Genomic DNA, 17938 nt, shown 5'->3' with positions numbered 1-17938 from the left:
AAATGTTAACAAATTTGGCAATTACTTTGGATCACCTGCCATCATAACTGGCTGCTGCTTGTCATTCACACAACACCAAGACTTAAAACAAATGGAAGTGATGTCATCTTGAACTCTTCATTTATTTTGATTTGGAATGGAGGCATTGTTTTTAAGAAAAACACGTCACGTAGTTGTCTAAAAATAAAATACATTTAATTGGCCAGGCGCGGTGGCTCACGCCTGTAATCCCAGCAGCTTGGGAGGCTGAGGTAGGCGGATCACGAGGTCAGGAGACTGAGACCATCCTGGCTAACATGGTGAAACCCCGTCTCTACTAAAAATACAAAAAATTAGCCGGGCATGGTGGCATGCACCAGTAGTCCCAGCTACTTGGGAGGCTGAGGTAGGAGAATGGCGTGAACCCGGGAGGCGGAGCTTGCAGTGAGCAGAGATCGCGCCACTGCACTCCAGTCTCGGCGACAGAACAAGACTCCATCTCAAAAAAAAAAAAAATTACATTTAACCTCAAATTAAATAAATAAGAGGACACTGTAATATAACATCTTCACAATACCCAAAATGAGTTTCAAAGGCCTGTTACTTATAGCATACCTCCAAAGTGGGAGAGAGGGGCCCTCACCATCTTGCTCAGGCTGGTCTCAAAACTCCTGGACTCAAGCAATCCTTCTGCCTCGGCCTCCCAAAATGTTGGGATTACAGAAGTTAAGTCACTGCACCCAGGGCTTAAAACTTTTTCAGAATCTTCTTCTATACAAATGAGCAAATTTCTATCTTACATATTATGGTTAATGTAACTAACTTAGAACATTGTTGGCCAGGTGTGGTAACTCACACCTGTAATCCCAGCATTTTGGGAGGCTGAGAAGGGTGGATTACCTGAGGTCAGGAGTTTAGGACCAGCCTGGCCAACATGGTAAAACCTCGTCTCTACAAAAAATACAAAAATTAGCCGAGCATGGTGGTGTGCCTGTAATCCCAGCTACTCGGGAGGCTGAGGTGGGAGAATTGCTTGAACCTGGGAGGCAGAGGCTGCAGTAGGCTGAGATTGTGCCACTGCACTCCAGCCTGGGCAACAGAGCAAGACTCTGTCTCAAAAAAAAAAAAAAAAAAAAAAAAAAAACACAACACTGTCAAGGCAGTTAAAACTAAGTATCACCTTGAACATTTCAAAATAAATAATAAAGAATTCAGAGAACGTCTGGCTCTGAACAGTGTCTCCCAATTAAACTAATTGTAAAAATGTGCACCCAGCAACTTAGACGTATTTAGGTTATAATTTATCTATTTAAATCACTCTTAAGATAATACAGCTATATCATTTTCCTGATAATGATGTCTTCGCCATTCCTACAGAGAAAATGTTTGAATCCAGCTCATTTAAAAATAGTATGAGGCTGGGCGGGTTGGCTCACGTCTGTAATCCTAGCACTTTCGGAGGCTGAGGCGGGCAGATCACAAGGTCAGGAGGTTGAGACCAGCATGGCCAACATGGCAAAACTCCGTCTCTACTAAAAATACAAAAATTAGCCAGGTGTGGGCCGGGCGCGGTGGCTCATGCCTGCAATCCCAGCACTTTGGGAGGCCAAAGCGGGCAGATCACAAGGTCAGGAGGTTGAGACCATCCTGGCTAACATGGTGAAACCCCGTCTCTACTAAAAATACAAAAAAACTAGCCGGGCATGGTTGCAGGCGCCTGTAGTCCCAGCTATTCGGGAGGCTGAGGCAGGAGAATGGCGTGAACCTGGGAGGCAGAGCTTGCAGTGAGCCGAGATCTCACCACTGCACTCCAGCCTGGGCAACAGAGTGAGACTCCGTCAAAAAAAAAAAAAAAATTAGCCAGGTGTGGTGGTGCGCGCCTGTAATCCCAGCTACTTGGGACTCTGAGACAGGAGAATCACCTCTGCCCAGTAGGCAGAGGTTGCAGTGAGCCTGGCCGACAGAGGGAGACTGTCTCATGGGGGTTGCGGGGTGGGGGAAAGAGTTAAAAATAAGAGAAACTGAATGCAGGGTATATAAGAACTCACTGTACTATTCTCACAATTCTACTGTATATCTGAAACTCTTCTAAAAAGGTTTATTTAAAAACAAAAAGCCTATCACAGTCATATTGCTTCCCCAACAGCCACACCATATGGCTTAGAGGCTGAAGAGGGTAGCAGGCAACACAATACCCTTGTCTCTGCCACTGCTGCACCTGCAAGAGTTAAATATAAACCAAACTGGGTAACGACAATTTTGTTGTTTCCATTTGGCAAATGCTAAGGGCAGAAGAAGAGCAAAGGTGTCATCCTAAGGGAGAGATGTAGAAATAACCAGAGAAGACAGCGAAAATACAGTATTTTCCTGGGGGAACTGTCATACCATAAATGTTCACAGAAGTCTGAAAATCAGAAATTATTCTGAGCTTTGTCAGTGCCAAGTAAAAGAAGAAAAAAGAATGAACAGAAAAAAGAAATTAGCACAGCCTAAAGTACTAATGAGGATAATATAAACCTTACCCACTGCTAAATACAAAAAAATAGAGAAATACAATCCTCTGTTTACCTAGGGTGAAAGAGTATTAAGGAAGACCTTGGAATAACACACTATATATAAACCTTAAGTAATTTAGTTTTAGAATCCTAAAGCACAAAAGATGACAGACAGACTCAAAATACCAGATGTGGCCATCACCAATAGTTATTAGTTCCCCTTCCAAAAGTGACAAAGACTTCACAGTTTAACAGACAGTGTGCAGTGGTATAAAATGCGGTGGTCTTGGCCGGGTGCGGTGGCTCAGGCCTGTAATCCCAGCACTTCGAAAGGCCGAGGTGGGTGAGGTGAGGAGTTAGAGACCAACCTGGCCAACATGGTGAAACTCCGTCTTTTAAATATATTTGACATATCCTCAAAAAAAGTGACAAAATCAAAGGATCATATGACCCCACAGGCTCCCCAGGACCTAAGTGGAAAAGGGATCATCGTATCAACATTAATTTTTATATTCATTCTCTATGTAGATCTAACTTAAACATTGTTTTTCTAAGATGGGGGTCTTAACTGTGTCAACCAGGCTGGAGGGCAGTGATGCACTCATGGCTCACTGGAGCCTCCAATTCCTGGGCTCAAGAGATCCTCCTGCCTTAGTCTCCCAAAGTGCTGGGATTACAGGCGTGAGCCACTGCACCCGGCCTAAAGTTTGTTAAAGGACAAGTTTGAAGATTAATGAAGTCTAGCTGTCTTGGTTCTGCTATTGCAAATAAGTGAAACTTAGTTTTCTCTTTTGGAAACTATGGTCAGAAAGCTGGGTAGGAAATTTAAGGCCGCTACGGCAGAGGACCAGACAGGGACTTCAGAGACGTGGGAGGAAAAGCCAAAAAGAAAACAATGTTAATTAGTGTAGTAATTTTTAAAATTATACAGAGTTAGAAAAGCTATAGTCATGATAGAGTTGTTCATTAAAGAAAATATTTTGGGGGTGGGCGTGGTGGCTGTATTATAGATAATACAGCTATGTCATTTTCCTGATAATGACGTTTTCACCATTCCTACACAGAAAATGTTTGAATCCAGCAGTATGAGGCCGGGCGTGGTGGCTCACGCCTGTAATCCCAGCACTTTGCGAGGCCGAGGCAGGCGGATCACGAGGTCAGGAGATTGAGACCGTCCTGGCCAACATGGTGAAACCCCGTCTCTACTAAAAATACAAAAAATTAGCCGGGTGTGGTGGCGGGCGCCTGTAGTCCCACCTACCCAGGAGGTTGAGGCAGGAGAATTGCTTGAACCCGGGAGGCGGAGGCTATGGTGAGCTGAGATCACGCCACTGCACTCCAGCCTGGGTGACAGAGTGAGGCTCCATCTCAAAAACAACAACAACACAAAAACTTTGAAAAAAAAAAATAAGGACCTTGATGAGACACTGAAGGTGTCTCAACAAGCGTCACTTGCTTAAACAAGTAAATGGAAAAGAAAAAAAATGTAAGAAGGGGGAAGAATGTCTATAATATTGTGGTGAAGTATCTATATTGTATTATCAACGAATATAAACTAGTGTTCATCAACGAAACTCCATATATATATATATACATATATATATATATATATGGTGTCATACCCCAGCTTTTTTTTTTTTTTTTTAGACAGAGTCTTGTTCTGTCACCAGGCTGGAGTGTAGTGGCGATCTTGGCTCACTGCAACCTCCGACTCCCGGGTTCAAGCGATTCTCCTGCCTCAGCCTCCTGAGTAGCTGGGACTACCGGCATGTGCCACCACACCTGGCTAATTTTTGTATTTTTAGTAGAGATGGGGTTTCACTGTGTTGGCCAGGATGGTCTCGATCTCCTGACCTCGTGATCCGCCCGCCTTGGCCTCCCAAAGTGCTGGGATTACAGGCATGACCCCCGTGCCCAGTCAAATTTTTTTTTTTTTTCTTTTTTTTTGAGACGGAGTCTCACTCAGTCACCCAGGCTGGAGTGCAGTGGCGTGATCTCAGCTCACTGCAACCTCTGCCTGCTGGGTTCAAGAGATTCTCCTGCCTCGGCCTCCCAAAGTGCTGGGATTACAGGTGTGAGTCAATGCACCTGGCCTACCCCAGCATTTTTAAGGTCTTCCACAAACGTCAACCTTTTCAGATAGTTTTCCCACTAGTTCAGTTTATCATATACTCCAACTACACAACTTCTTTCAGCATAAACCTTGTCTTGCTTGTTCTTTTCCCTCAGCCTTAAATATTTTCCTCTTTCTGTGTGTCAAATTTGACAGATCTTTTAAAGGTCAAGCACAAGTGTCATGAACTCCTCCTCAAAGCCCTCCATGAACCAGACTGGTAGAAGCCAGCTTCTCTTGACTTTTTCTATAATAACAACCCTAAAGCAGCTGTATTATGGAACTTTTATTTTTCTACAGACTACAAGTTGAAACACCAAAACAGCATCCTGATAGCACACAAAACAGGCATCAAACTTGCTGATTTAAGAGACAGCATTAGATCTGCATAAATGAGCTTCACTCCACAGATCAAAGAACCCTCTGAAATTACATACCAAATTATGCATGTGTGCTTTTCTCAGATCTTTTAACTCTTGCTAGATTCTCAAAGGAAGCTAAGAATTCCCAAAAGAAAAAAAAATACGCTCTGAGAAGGCTGAGAAGGAAAGGGCTCGAGTTTTATCAGAAAATAAAACTGTTTCTACTAGCCAGCTCCATCAGCATTTAGGAGGGTTAGACTAGAGAAATTACCCAAATTTCTTTATTTACTTCAAATATTTGGCTGGGGCAAAGATTTGACAACTGGCCGGGCGCGGTGGCTCACGCTTGTAATCCCAGCACTTTGGGAGGCCGAGGCGGGCGGATCACGAGGTCAGGAGATCGAGACCACGGTGAAACCCCGTCTCTACTAAAAATACAAAAAAAATTAGCCAGGCGTGGTGGCGGGCGCCTGTAGTCCCAGCTACTCGGAGAGGCTGAGGCAGGAGAATGGCGTGAACCCGAGAGGCGGAGCTTGCAGTGAGCCGAGATTGCGCCACTGCACTCCAGCCTGGGCGACAGAGCGAGACTCCGTCTCAAAAGAAAAAAAAAGATTTGACAACTGGTTCAAGGTGGGAGGACTGCTTGAACCCAGTAGTTCAAGACCAGCCTGGACAACATGGCAAAACCCTGTCTCTACCAAAAAAAAATTTGTTTTAATTTGCTGAGCATGGTGGCGCGTGCCTGTAGTCACAGCCCCTCAAGCAGGTCAGGTGGGAGGATCACCTGGGTCTGGGAGATTGAGGCTCTGCAGTGGGTCATCATCACATCCCTGCACTCCAGCCTGGGGGACAGAGCAGGACTTTATCAAAAGGAAAAATTAGCCAAGTGTGGTGGAGCATGCCTACAGTCCCAGCTATAGGGAGGGCGGGAGGAGGACTGCTCGAGCCGAGGAAGTGGAGGCTGCAGCGGGCCTTGATGGTGCCACTGCACTCTAGTCTGGACAACAGAGCAAGACCCTGTCTCAAAACAAAACAAAGATTTGATGTGATTTGCCTCACAAGCAACTGGGACTACAGACATGTGCAACCACAACCGGCTAATTTTTGTATTTTTAGTAGAAATGGGGTTTCACCATGCTGGCCATGGCTAGTCTCAAACTCCTGACCTCAGGTGATCCACCTGCCTCGGCCACCCAAGGTGCTGGGATTACAGGCGTGAGTCACTAAGCCCGGCCTGCCAGACTATTTTCTTAGAAATTCATTTACTGGCTGGGAGCAATGGCTCAAGCCTATAACCCCAGCACTTTGGGAGGCTGAGGCGGGTGTATCACCTGAGGTCAGGAGTTTGAGACTAGCCATGGCCAGCATGGTGAAACCCCGTTTCTACTAAAAATACAAAAATTAGCCAGTTGCGGTGGCACACGCCTGTAGTCCCAGCTACTTCTGAGACTGAGGCGGGAGAATCGCTTGAATCTGGGAGGCGGAGGTTGCAGTGGGCTGAGATGGCACCACTGCACTCCAGCCTGGGCAACAAGAGTGAAACTCCATCTCAAAAAAAAAAGAAAAGAAAAGAAATGCATTTACTGCTGGCTGCTCTGCCTATGGAGTAGCCATTCTTTTTTTTTTTTTTTTTCTGAGACGGAATTTCTTGTTGCCCAGGCTGGAGTGCAGTGGCATGATCTTGGCTCACTGCAACCTCCACCTCGCGGGTTCAAGCAATTCTCCCGCCTCAGCCTCCTGAGTAGCTGGGATTACAGGCATGCACCACCATGCCCAGCTAATTCTGTATTTCTAGTAGAGATGGGGTTTCTCCATGTTGGTCAGGCTGGTCTCAAACTCCCAACCTCAGGTGATCCGCCCGCCTCAGCCTCCCAAAGTGCTGGGATTACAGGCGTGAGCCACCGCGCCTGGCAGAGTAGCCATTCTTTATTCCTTTACTTTCTTAATAAACTTGTTTCACTTAAAAAAAAAGAAAAAAAAAAAAAAAAGGCCAGGCACAGTGGCTCACGCCTGTAATCCCGGCACTTTGGGAGGCTGAAGCGGGCGGATCAACTGAGGTCGGGAGTTCGAGACCAGCCTGACCAACATGGAGAAACCCCGTCTCTACTAAAAAATACAAAAAATTAGCTGTGCATGGTGGCACATGCCTGGAACCCCAGCTACTCGGGAGGCTGAGGCAGGAGAATCGCTTGAACCCGGGAGGCAGAGGTTGCAGTGAGCCGAGATGGCGCTACTGCACTTCAGCCTGGGCGACAAGAGCGAAACTCTGTCTCAAAAAATAAATAAATAAATAAACTTTGCTTATATAGTGCCACTAAATGTAGCACCTCAAGGTAGGGATATCACATCAATTACCTTTGAGTTCCCACAGCATCTCAATACAACAGCATATAAGGGCTCAATAAATAAACTTTTATGCTGATCCTTTATTCCATTTTCCAAGCAACCACACAAGTTTAAATGGAGACTGCTATTTAAAATTAAGATGGTAGCTGTGCATGGTGGCTCACGCCTGTAATCCCAGCACTTTGGGAGGCCAAGCCAAGAGGATCACTTGAGCCCAGGAGTTCAAGACCAGCCTAAGCAACACAGCAAGACTTTGTCTCAAAAATAAATTAAGTAACAAATAACAAAAAATAAAATTAAGACGGAATTTCTGTCTTAAACTACAGGTTTCTCTATTTCAACTTCCTGTTCCTTGAACATGTTAATAGAGCAACCATGTAGTTGTGTTTGTAACTACAAATATTAAGTTCTTTATTTGAAAAAGGATTGATAATAATGCATGGCTACAGGTGACTTTTTTATAAACTTTTTATTCTGAAATACAGTCCCATAGGACAAGCGGGAAATATGCAGAAAGGTTTCCTGTAACCTTTACCCAGTTTCTCCCAAATGCTAACATCCTGTATAACTCTAGCACAATATCAAACCCAAGAAATCGACAGTGGTGCAATCCATATACTTTATAGTCCCCCCACCCCCGCCCCATCGGCATTTTCAATTACTCGTGGTCAAGCCCAGTCTGAAAATATTAAATGGAAAATAACAGAAAAAATAAACAATTCCTAAGTTTCAAATTTTGTGTTGTTCTGAGTAGCACGATGAAATCTCACACTGTCCCTCCTGCCTATCACTTAGCAGTGCTTGGGTTCAACTAACCCTTATTTTACTTAATAATGGCCCCAAAGTGCAAAAGTAGTAATGCTGGCATACTGTTATCATTGCTCTGTGTTATTATTGTCGTTAACCTTACTGTGACTAACATAAATTAAACCCTATCACAGGTATGCATATATAGGAAAAAGCACAAGGTTCGGGACTATCAGTGGTTTCAGGCATCCACTGGAGGTCTTGGAAAGTATCCCATGCAGATAAGGGAGGACTACTGTATTCAGATGTCATCACTCATTTGTGTGTGGGTGTGTGTGTGGGTGTGTGGGTGTGTATAGCTCTATGCAATTTTATCACATTTGCAGATGTGTGTAATCACTATCAAGATACAAAACTGTTCATCCCCACAAAGATCCCTCATGTTGCTGTATACCACATATCCCTCATGTCCCTAAATCCCTGAACACCACTATTCTCCATCACTATAATTTTGTCATTTCAAGAATTTTATACAGAGGTGCCAAGACCACCCATAAAGAAGGACAATCTAGCCAAGATCCCGCCACTGCACTCCAGCCTGGGCAACAAGAGCGGAACTCTGTCTCAAAAAAAAAAAAAAAACAAAAAAACAAAAAAAATAGGCTGGATGCAGTGGCTCACGCCTGTAATCCCAACATTCTGGGAGGCCAAGACAGGAGGACTGCTTGAGCCCAGGAGTTCAAAACCAGCCTGGGCAACACAGCAAGACCCCGTCTCTATTTTCATAAAAATTTTTTAAAAAATATATGTAGACATAGAGGAAGACCCTGTCTCTTAAAAAAGAAAAAAAAAAAAAAGCTGTTTTCTATCTATAGTGTATATACAATTATACATTCCCACCAGCAATGTATAAAAGTTCAAGTTTCTCCAAGTCCCTGGTGGCATTTAGTGTTACAGTTTTTTTAATTTTAACTATTCTAACAGGTAAGTGGTGATATCTTACTGTGGTTTCAATTTGCATTTCCCTGATGTCTAATAATGTTGAATATGTTTTCACTTATTTGCTATTTATTTGTATGTCCTCTTCAGTGAAATGTCTCTTGGTGTCTTTTGCCCTTATTTTTTAGACAGGGCCTTGCTCTGTCGCCCAGGCTGGAGTGTAGCGGTGGTGCAGTCACAGCTCACTGCAGCCTCAAAATCCCCATCTCAAGCGATGCTCCTGTTCAAGCCTCCCTAGTAGCTGAAACTACAGATGAGAGCCACCACACCTGGCTAATTTTGCCCATTTTTTTGAATTGACTTTTTTTTTTTAACTGTTGAGGGTTCTTTATATATTCTAGATACAATCAGTTGCCAGATATGTGATTTGCAAATGTTCTTCCAGTTTGTAGCTTGTCTTTGCATCCTCTTTACAGGTAAAAATTCTTAATTTTCATGATGTCCAGTTTACTAATATTTCCTTTTATGGCTCATGCTTTTGGCATCAAGTTGAAAAAGAACTCTTAGGCCGGGCGCGTGGCCTAAGCCTGTAATCCCAGTACTTTGGGAGGCTGAGGCAGGCGGATCACCTGAGGTCAGGAGTTCAAGACCAGCCTGACTAACATGAAGAAACCCTGTCTCTATTAAAAATACAAAATTAGCCGGGTGTGGTGGCCCATGCCTGTAATCCCAGCTATTCAGGAGGCTGCAGTGGGAGAATAGCTTGAACCCGGGAGGCAAGAGGTTGCGGTGAGCCAAGATCGTGCCACTGCACTTCAGCCTGGGCCACAAGAGCGAAACTCCATCTCAAAAAAAAAAAAAAAAGGAGAAAGAACTCTTTGCCTAGCATCACTTTGTCTTAACATAGAAACCCTGGAAAATATAAACCTTACATCAGAACATGCAATGTAATGAAAATGCATGTGCATTCAAAAGCAAATGAAAACAGTGTCTCCTGACATAAAGAACATTGTCTTAAAAATTCCTATTTGATAAACTTACTTAAAAGCAATCTTGTGCTGGGCGCGGTGGCTCACGCTTGTAATCCCAGCACTTTGGGAGGCCGAGGCGGGCGGATCACAAGGTCAGGAGATCGAGACCACAGTGAAACCCCGTCTCTACTAAAAATACAAAAAAATTAGCCGGGCATGGTGGCGGGCGCCTGTAGTCCCAGCTACTCGGAGAGGCTGAGGCAGGAGAATGGCGTGAACCCGGGAGGCGGAGCTTGCAGTGAGCCAAGATTGCGCCACTGCACTCCAGCCTGGGCAACAGAGCGAGACTCCATCTCAAAAAAAAAAAAAAAAAAAGCAATCTTGCTTTACAAGATTAAAGCAAACAAACAACAAACAGCTGCCAGGTAAAAATTTAAGGTCTTTGGTTTTTATATTTTTAACATATCCCTAGCCAATAGAAGAGTAAATAAGAAAAGCTAAAGGAAAAAAAGCAAAGATACGGCAATAGCAGTTTTTCTAAGTCACTGGACATGGGTATAAAGGTTAAATAAAAGGTAAAATAAAATATTTCCGCTTGTTGCAAATCTAGAACATAACTTTATAAAGAGGTAGACATCTCTACAGCAACCGCAATACATTACAGTATTTCTTCCAGAAGTTTCTATGAGGGCCAGAATCTATCATTGGAACAGCACTGATAAAAACTTCTGATCAGACCGGGCGCGGTGGCTCACGCCTGTAATCCCAACACTTTGGGAGGCCGAGGCGGGCCAAGGAGACCATCCTAGCCAACATGGTGAAACTCCGTCTCTACTAAAAATACAAAAATGATCCAGGGGTGGTGGCGTGCGCCTGTAGTCCCAGCTACTTGGGAGGCTGAGGCAGGAGAATGGCATGAACCCGGGAGGTGGAGCTTGCAGTGAGCCGAGATCGCGCCACTGCACTCCAGCCTGGGCAACAGAGCAAGACTCCATCTCAAAAAAAAATACATATATGTAATAGACAGGCTGGGCACAGTGGCTCACGCCTGTAAATCCCACCACTTTGGGAGGCCGAGGTGGGCAGATCACCTGAGGTCAGGAGTTCAAGATCAGCCTGGCCACCATGGCGAAACCCTGTCTCTACTAAAAATACAAAAATTAGCCGGGCGTGGTGGTGGACACCTGTAATCTCAGCTACTTGGGAGGCTAAAGCAGGAGAATCACTTGAACTTAGGAGGCGGAGGTTGCAGTAAACCAAGATCACACCACTGCACTCCAGACTGGGCGACAGAGCAAGACTCTGTGTCGGGAAAAAAAAAATGCAAGAAGCCAGGCATGATGGCTCACGCCAGTAATCCCAGCACTTTGGGAGGCCAAGGTGGGCAGATCACTCGAGGTCAGGAGTTCGAGACCAGCCTGGCCAACACGGTGAAACTCCATCTCTACTAAAAATACAAAAATTAGCTGGGCGTGGTCGCCGGCATCTGTAAGCCCAGCTACTACAGAGACTGAGGCAAGATAATCCCTTGAATCTAGGAGGCAGAGATTGCTGTGAGCTGAGATTATACCACTGCACTCCAGCCTGGATGACAGAGTGAGACTCCATCTCAAAAAAATAAAAATAAAATAAAATAAATATATAAAGTACTCAGCACAGTGCCTGGTACATGTTAGTCCTCAGGAAACGTTAGCCTATATAAACATACATACAAGAACCTCTCTGAAAAGACACATTTGTCAGCCAGGCATGATGGCTCATGCCTGTAATTCCAGCACTTTCATAGGCCGAGGCGGGTGAATCACCTGAAGTCAGGAGTTCAAGATCAGCCTGGCCAACATGGCAAAAACCCCATCTCTACTAAAAATACAAAAAAATTAGCTGGGCATTGTGGCACGCACCTGTAATCCCAGCTACTTGGGAGGCTGAGGCACAAGAATCACTTGAACCTGGGAGGCGGAGGTTGCAATTAGCGGAGATCCTGCCACTGCACTCCAGCCTGGGCCACTGCACTCCAGCCTGGGCGACAGAGCAAGACTGTCTCAAAAAAAAAAAAAAAAAAAAAAAGACATACATTTGTCAATGATGGGTTGCTTCCAAAAAAAGAACTTGTGGCCAGGGTGAAAAGACTATGTTTTTTTGTACTCTTTGCATTTTTAACCAATGCTTATAATACCTTTTCAAAAGATAAAATGTTTTAAAAGTATCTCTTGTGCTGAGGGATTTCTTAGTGTTTAAGATAAGGCACTGCAAAACTTGAATTGCCACCGCTGAATTTGCAAAGGAGTAAGTCATAGTCTAATAATATCCACAGAGAAATATACAACCTATCTGATTTCATGAATCTGTTAGGTGTCTTTATTTGCTTAACAATTAGCCATAATGATCTTCTCTGAAACATTTTAACTCAGTAATCTTCAATCTGGGATGATTTTGTCCCTCAGGAGACATTTGGCAATAGAGACATTTATGGTTGTCACAACTAAGGGAGTATGCTACTGGCATCTAGTGGGTGAAGGCCACGAATGCTGCTGAACATTCTATAATGCACAGAACAGGCCCTACAACAATACGCAACCCAAAACGTCAGTAACACCAAGACTGAGAAACTCCACAACCCAAGGAATCATTTTGTTCAATTCTGAAAGTAACCAGGTTCTTCATTAAGTTATCAACAAAACATACCCGATATATTCTACCAAGTAATTAATTTAAATCCTTAAGGATTGACAGACTAGAGGTTCAATAAATGTAGCCATTGTTGTTTTAAGTTTTTGGAGATTTTATACAAAAATTAGCTTGGTGTGGTAGTACACGCCTGTAATCTCAGCTACTGGGGGCCGGGGGCCGGGGGCAGCAGAATCGCTAGAACCTGGGAGGCAGAGGTTGCAGTGAACTGAGATTATGTCACTGCGCTCCAGCCTGGGTGAAAGGTGGTGGTGGCTCACACTTGTAATTCCAGCACTTTGGGAGGCCGAGGTGGGTGGATCACCTGAAGTCAGGAGTTCGAGACCAGCCTGGCCAACATGGTGAAACCCTGTCTCTACTAAAAATACAAAAATTGGCCAGACACAGTGGTGGGCGTCTGTAATCCCAGCAACTCGGAGGCTGAGGCAGGAGAATCACTTGAACCCAGAGGCGGAAGTTGTCCTGAGCCAAGATCTCGCCACTGCACTCCAGTTTGGGCAACAAAGTAAAACTCTGCCTCAAAAATAAAATAAAACAAGGCTTTTATTTCACCGTGTGTAGTTATCAAATCTTTCCAATAAATTTGGTATGTTTACATTTCAATTAAAATTCATTTGCCTTGCCCTACTACTTTGTACATTTTGAGCATGTTAATTAACATGCTTCAAATTTTTAAAAAATTATTAAAAACAATCCCATTGTTTCTGATCAAGAAGGCAGGAAAACTTAAATCTGCAGCTAAGTAACTTTACAATGAGGCCTGAAAAAATACAAATTAAATTGTTCTCTCCTCTATCTTAAAGTGTATTTTAGTATGCCCCATCAGAAAGTCAATCACTAAGAAAGAGCTTTGGGACGTTTTACTAATATTTGCTATATACATTGTCAAAAAAAGAGTGCAAAACTGAACCAAGTGACCATCAAAATCACAGATAGGAAATCCTTTCACACATTGCTGCTGCTGACATTGTTCTATCTTATTTTACTTTCTTAGTAATGCATAACTTCTTTCACACCTTTTAAATGTTTATCTTTTCCATTATGTAAGAATTCAGAGAGGCCGGGCGCGGTGGCTCACGCCTGTAATCCCAGCACTTTGGGAGGCCGAGACGGGCAGATCACCAGGTCAGGAGATCGAGACCATCCTGGCTAACGCTGTGAAACCCTGTCTCTACTGAAAATACAAAAAATTGGCCGGGCGTGGTGGCGGGCGCCTGTAGTCCCGGCTACTCGGAAGGCTGAGGCAGGGGAATGGCGTGAACCCGGGAGGCAGAGCTTGCAGTGAGCCGAGGTTGTACCACTGCACTCCAGCCTGGGCGACAGAGCAAGACTCCGTCTCAAAAAAAAAAAAAAAAAAAAAGAAAAAAACACTTTGGGAGGCCCAGGCGGGCGGATCACCAGGTCAGGAGTTCAAGACCAGCCTGGCCAGCACGGTAAAATCCCGTCTCTACTAAAAATACAAAAAATTAGCCAAGCTTAGGCCGGGCGCGGTGGCTCACGCTTGTAATCCCAGCACTTTGGGAGGCCGAGGCGGGCGGATCACGAGGTCAGGAGATCGAGACCACGGTGAAACCCCGTCTCTACTAAAAATACAAAAAAATTAGCCGGGCGTAGTGGCGGGCGCCTGTAGTCCCAGCTACTCGGAGAGGCTGAGGCAGGAGAATGGCGTGAACCCTGGAGGTGGAGCTTGCAGTGAGCCGAGATCGCGCCACTGCACTCCAGCCTGGGCGACAGAGCGAGACTCCGTCTCAAAAAAAAAAAAAAAAAAAATTAGCCAAGCTTGGTGGCGCGCACCTGTGATTCCAGCTACTCGGGAGGCTGAGGAAGGAGAATCACTTGAACCCAGGAGGCGGAGGTTGCAGTGAGCCGAGATCACGCCACTGCATTCCAGCCTGGGCGATAGAGTGAGACTCCGCCTCAGAAAAAAAAAAAAAAAAAATGCAATAAAGTTGTTTTTTGTTTTTTTTTCTTTTTTGAGACGGAGTCTCGCTCGGTCGCCCAGGCTGGAGTGCAGTGGCGCGATCTCGGCTCACTGCAAGCTCCGCCTCCTGGGTTCACGCCATTCTCCTGCCTCAGCCTCCCGATTAGCTGGGACTACAGGCGCCCGCCACCACGCCCGGCTAATTTTTGTATTTTTAGTAGAGACAGGGTTTCACCGTGTTAGCCAGGATGGTCTCGATCTCCTGACCTCGTGATCCGCCCGCCTCGGCCTCCCAAAGTGCTGGGATTACAGGCATGAGCCACCGCGCCCGGCCCTTCTTTTTTTTGAACAGTCTCGCTCTGTTGCCCAGGCTGGAATGCAATGGCGCAATCTCAGCTCACTGCAACGATGCCTCCCGCATTCAAGCAATTCTCCTGCCTCAGTCTCCCGAGTAGCTGGGATTACAGGCGGCCTCCGCCACGCCCAAGTAATTTTTTGTGTTTTTAGTAGTGACGGGGATTTAGTAGTGACTTTGGCCAGGCTGGCCTTGAATTCCTGTCCTAAGGTGATCCGCCCGCCTCGGCCTCCCGAAGTGCTGGGATTACAGGCGTGAGCCACCGCGCCTGGCCTCAGTGCTTTTCCAGTACATAATTTTGATGAGTATCCTGTAGTATCATTAGAACTTCTCCATTCACTGCAAGCTAACTCCCCCTGAGCATATAGAACTTTAATACTTGTCCAAACCTGCTTGCTCATGGTCTAATAATAAACCCAATTATACAATCTGTAAGAACCCCTGACAACCTTTTCCTCAAGAAGCCATAAAGGTGATTTAACGAACACCTCAAACTCTTAGTAAATGTATTTCAAAGACAGATTTCATCACTCCAGTCTTTGGCTTCTGCTGAGGGCTAGAGGCTACTGATTTTAGAGTGGGTAGGGGGAAGATCGCTTGAACTGAAAATGACACACGCCGGGCGTTGTACAGCAGGGGTAAGTGCTGGTTCATTTCTCTTTAAATCTGGCAGCACGTGGGGCTGCATTGTGAAGCCACCAACCCGCCTCCCCCCTTCCACTCCGCACACGGACGTCTCCAGTGCGCATGCTCTGCGCACACAGTCCTAGCAGAGTAGGAGCCAACCCCCTAAAAAGTCAACCTGGAAGCCGCAAACGGCCGGAGGCCGGGACAATGGGGGAGGGGGGCCGCAGGCTCTTCGGGGAGGCCGACCCGGCCGCCGCCCCGGGCCAGAGCTTGCGGGCGCAGCTCCGGGGTCTGCGGGCCTGCGCAGGAGCCGGAATTGCGGCGAGCACAAAGCCCGGAGCCGGCCAGCGAGCAGCTCTCCCCGCGGCCCGCTCCTACCCTCCCCCAGCCGGGCGGCGCAGCCGGAGCCCGTGCCAGGCGGAGGCAGGCGAGGCGGCGATCCGCACCCTGCCAGGGTCTCCGGCACCCGCGCGCCCGCGTGGAGGCCGCCGAAGCCAGCGCTTTTGTTGTCGGCCCCAACTCCGCGGACCCAGCACCGCCCGGGGAGAAGTTTTGTGCGCCTCACCTATCGCGCCAGGGCCGGTCCCTTCCGCCCGCCCTCGCCCCCCGCGGCTCAGACACCGAGCCTGGGACTCGCAGCCGTGCTGGATCCGGACGCTCCAGCCAGCCCCGAAGGTCCGGCGGCCCCGGCAGCACCTGAGCCCGGGACCCGCCCCTCCAAGCTGGCGGCCCCGGCCTGGGGACCCGCACACAGCCCCTCCCCCGCAACGTCCAACAGAACGGTGGGGGAGGGGGCCTCCTCTCCGACCCCCCGCGGGCCAGGCCCAGTCCCTGGGTCGGAGCTGGGTCGCGTCCCCGCCCCCAATGTCCTCCGAGAGCCGGGCGAGAACGGCTGGGCCCGGCCGGGACCGGAGCCTCGGGGTCCCCACCCTCGCAGGCCCGGGCCCCTTCGGCCGTGCGGCCGCTGGCCGGGGAGGAGAAGAGGGACTGGGCAGCGGCTGTCCGCGATCGCGGCCGGGCCCGGCGCCCTGCCGCCCGCCTGCTCACCTGCCAGCTGTCTTCGCAGTAGCAGTGCCGACTGCAGCTCCGTCATCCTCCCTGCCGAGGGCCCGGGCTGGCGCCGGGGCTTCCGAAGGGCTGGGGACAGGCTCTGGGGGCGGCTGGAGCGGGGTGTGCCGAGGAACCCGGGCCCCGCGACCGGAGCGCCGGAGCCGAGGGAGGCCGGGCTCAGGCGGCGGGAGCGGCGCCTCGCTGCCGGTGCGAGTCTGTTCGCTTCAGCTCTTTTCACAGCGACTCACGCCCGGAAGGGGAGGGTGCCCGGGCTGCCGCGGCGCGCACTGGGGCTTTGCTCGCCCGCTTCCCTCCTTCAACCCGCCCGTCGGCCCCACCGGTGCCTTCCCCCGCCACTGCCTCACTGCGCGCAGGGCCGTTCAGCGCAGGCGCGCTGAGACTGCCGACTTGGGAAGCGTCCCGCCCGCTAGCCCGACCCCTCGGCCTCCCGCCCCGCCCCCGGCGGCGGAACCCCGCCCCTTGAGCGCAGTTGTCTCGGCCGCCGCCATTTTGGGAAGGTCGACGCCCGGCTGCCAGCCCAAGCCTCCACTGGTAGACGCCCCGCGGACGCCATGACAAAGAGGTCGCGGAGGGTCAAATACAGCCTCTGGATTAAAGCAGTGGATGTAGGAGCGAAGAGGCCAGAAGAAGTGGTAGATGTCTAGTCGTTGGCGAGCGCCCAAAAGCCATCTAACACTGCCACATGGTGTGCGAAGCAGGAATTGTTAGAAAGCCGAAGTTAGTACTGGTGTGCCCCATTTTAACCAAACGTCAAAATAGAGGCAATATATGATGATAATTCTCTTTACATGAAGAGTGCACAAAAAAAGCCACCGCGTCCGGCCCTATTATTATTGAGCCACCGCGACCGGCCCTGTTATTATTATTATTATCATTTATTGACAGCAATTCTCTCTGTCACCCAGGCTGGAGTGCAGTGACCATAGCTCACTGCAGCTTGGAACTCCTGGGCTTAAGGGATCCACCCATCTGAGTCTCCTTAGTATCTGGGATTACAGGTACACACCACCATGCCCTGCTATTTTTTTATTTGCTTTATAGAGATGGGGGGTTTCGATGGGGCACGGTGGCTCATGCCTGTAATCCCAGCACTTTGAGAGGCCGAGGTGGGCAGATCACCTGATGTCACAACTTCAAGACCATCCTGGCCAACATGATGAAACCTGGTCTCTACTAAAAATACAAAAATTAGCCCGGCCTGGTGGCAGACGCCTGTACTCATAGCTACCCAGGAGGCTGAGAAAGGAGAATTGTTTGAACCTGGGAGGCAGAGGTTGCAGTGAGCCAAGATGGTGCCACTGCACTCCAGCCTGGCCGACAGAGA

The 17938-nt window shown here is 47.8% G+C and overlaps 1 protein-coding gene across 1 annotated transcript in view; it reads right to left on the bottom strand.

Moving 5' to 3' along the window:
- UBE2G1 (ubiquitin conjugating enzyme E2 G1) overlaps window positions 1-17048 on the bottom strand; it is a 99327-nt gene extending 82279 nt beyond the window's left edge. The window contains exon 1 of the mRNA XM_055257955.2: window positions 16591-17048. Within this exon, the coding sequence (XP_055113930.1) occupies window positions 16591-16636 (46 nt within the window). The 5' untranslated portion in view covers window positions 16637-17048. The remainder of the gene's footprint in view (window positions 1-16590) is intronic.
- Between the last annotated feature and the right edge of the window lie 890 nt (window positions 17049-17938).

The sequence above is a fragment of the Symphalangus syndactylus genome, chromosome 20 (genome assembly GCF_028878055.3).
Source record: "Symphalangus syndactylus isolate Jambi chromosome 20, NHGRI_mSymSyn1-v2.1_pri, whole genome shotgun sequence".
In the NCBI taxonomy this organism is placed as follows: domain Eukaryota; kingdom Metazoa; phylum Chordata; class Mammalia; order Primates; family Hylobatidae; genus Symphalangus; species Symphalangus syndactylus.
The sequence above is the reverse complement of the archived record's forward strand: the minus strand, read 5'-3'. Positions and strand labels throughout refer to the sequence as shown.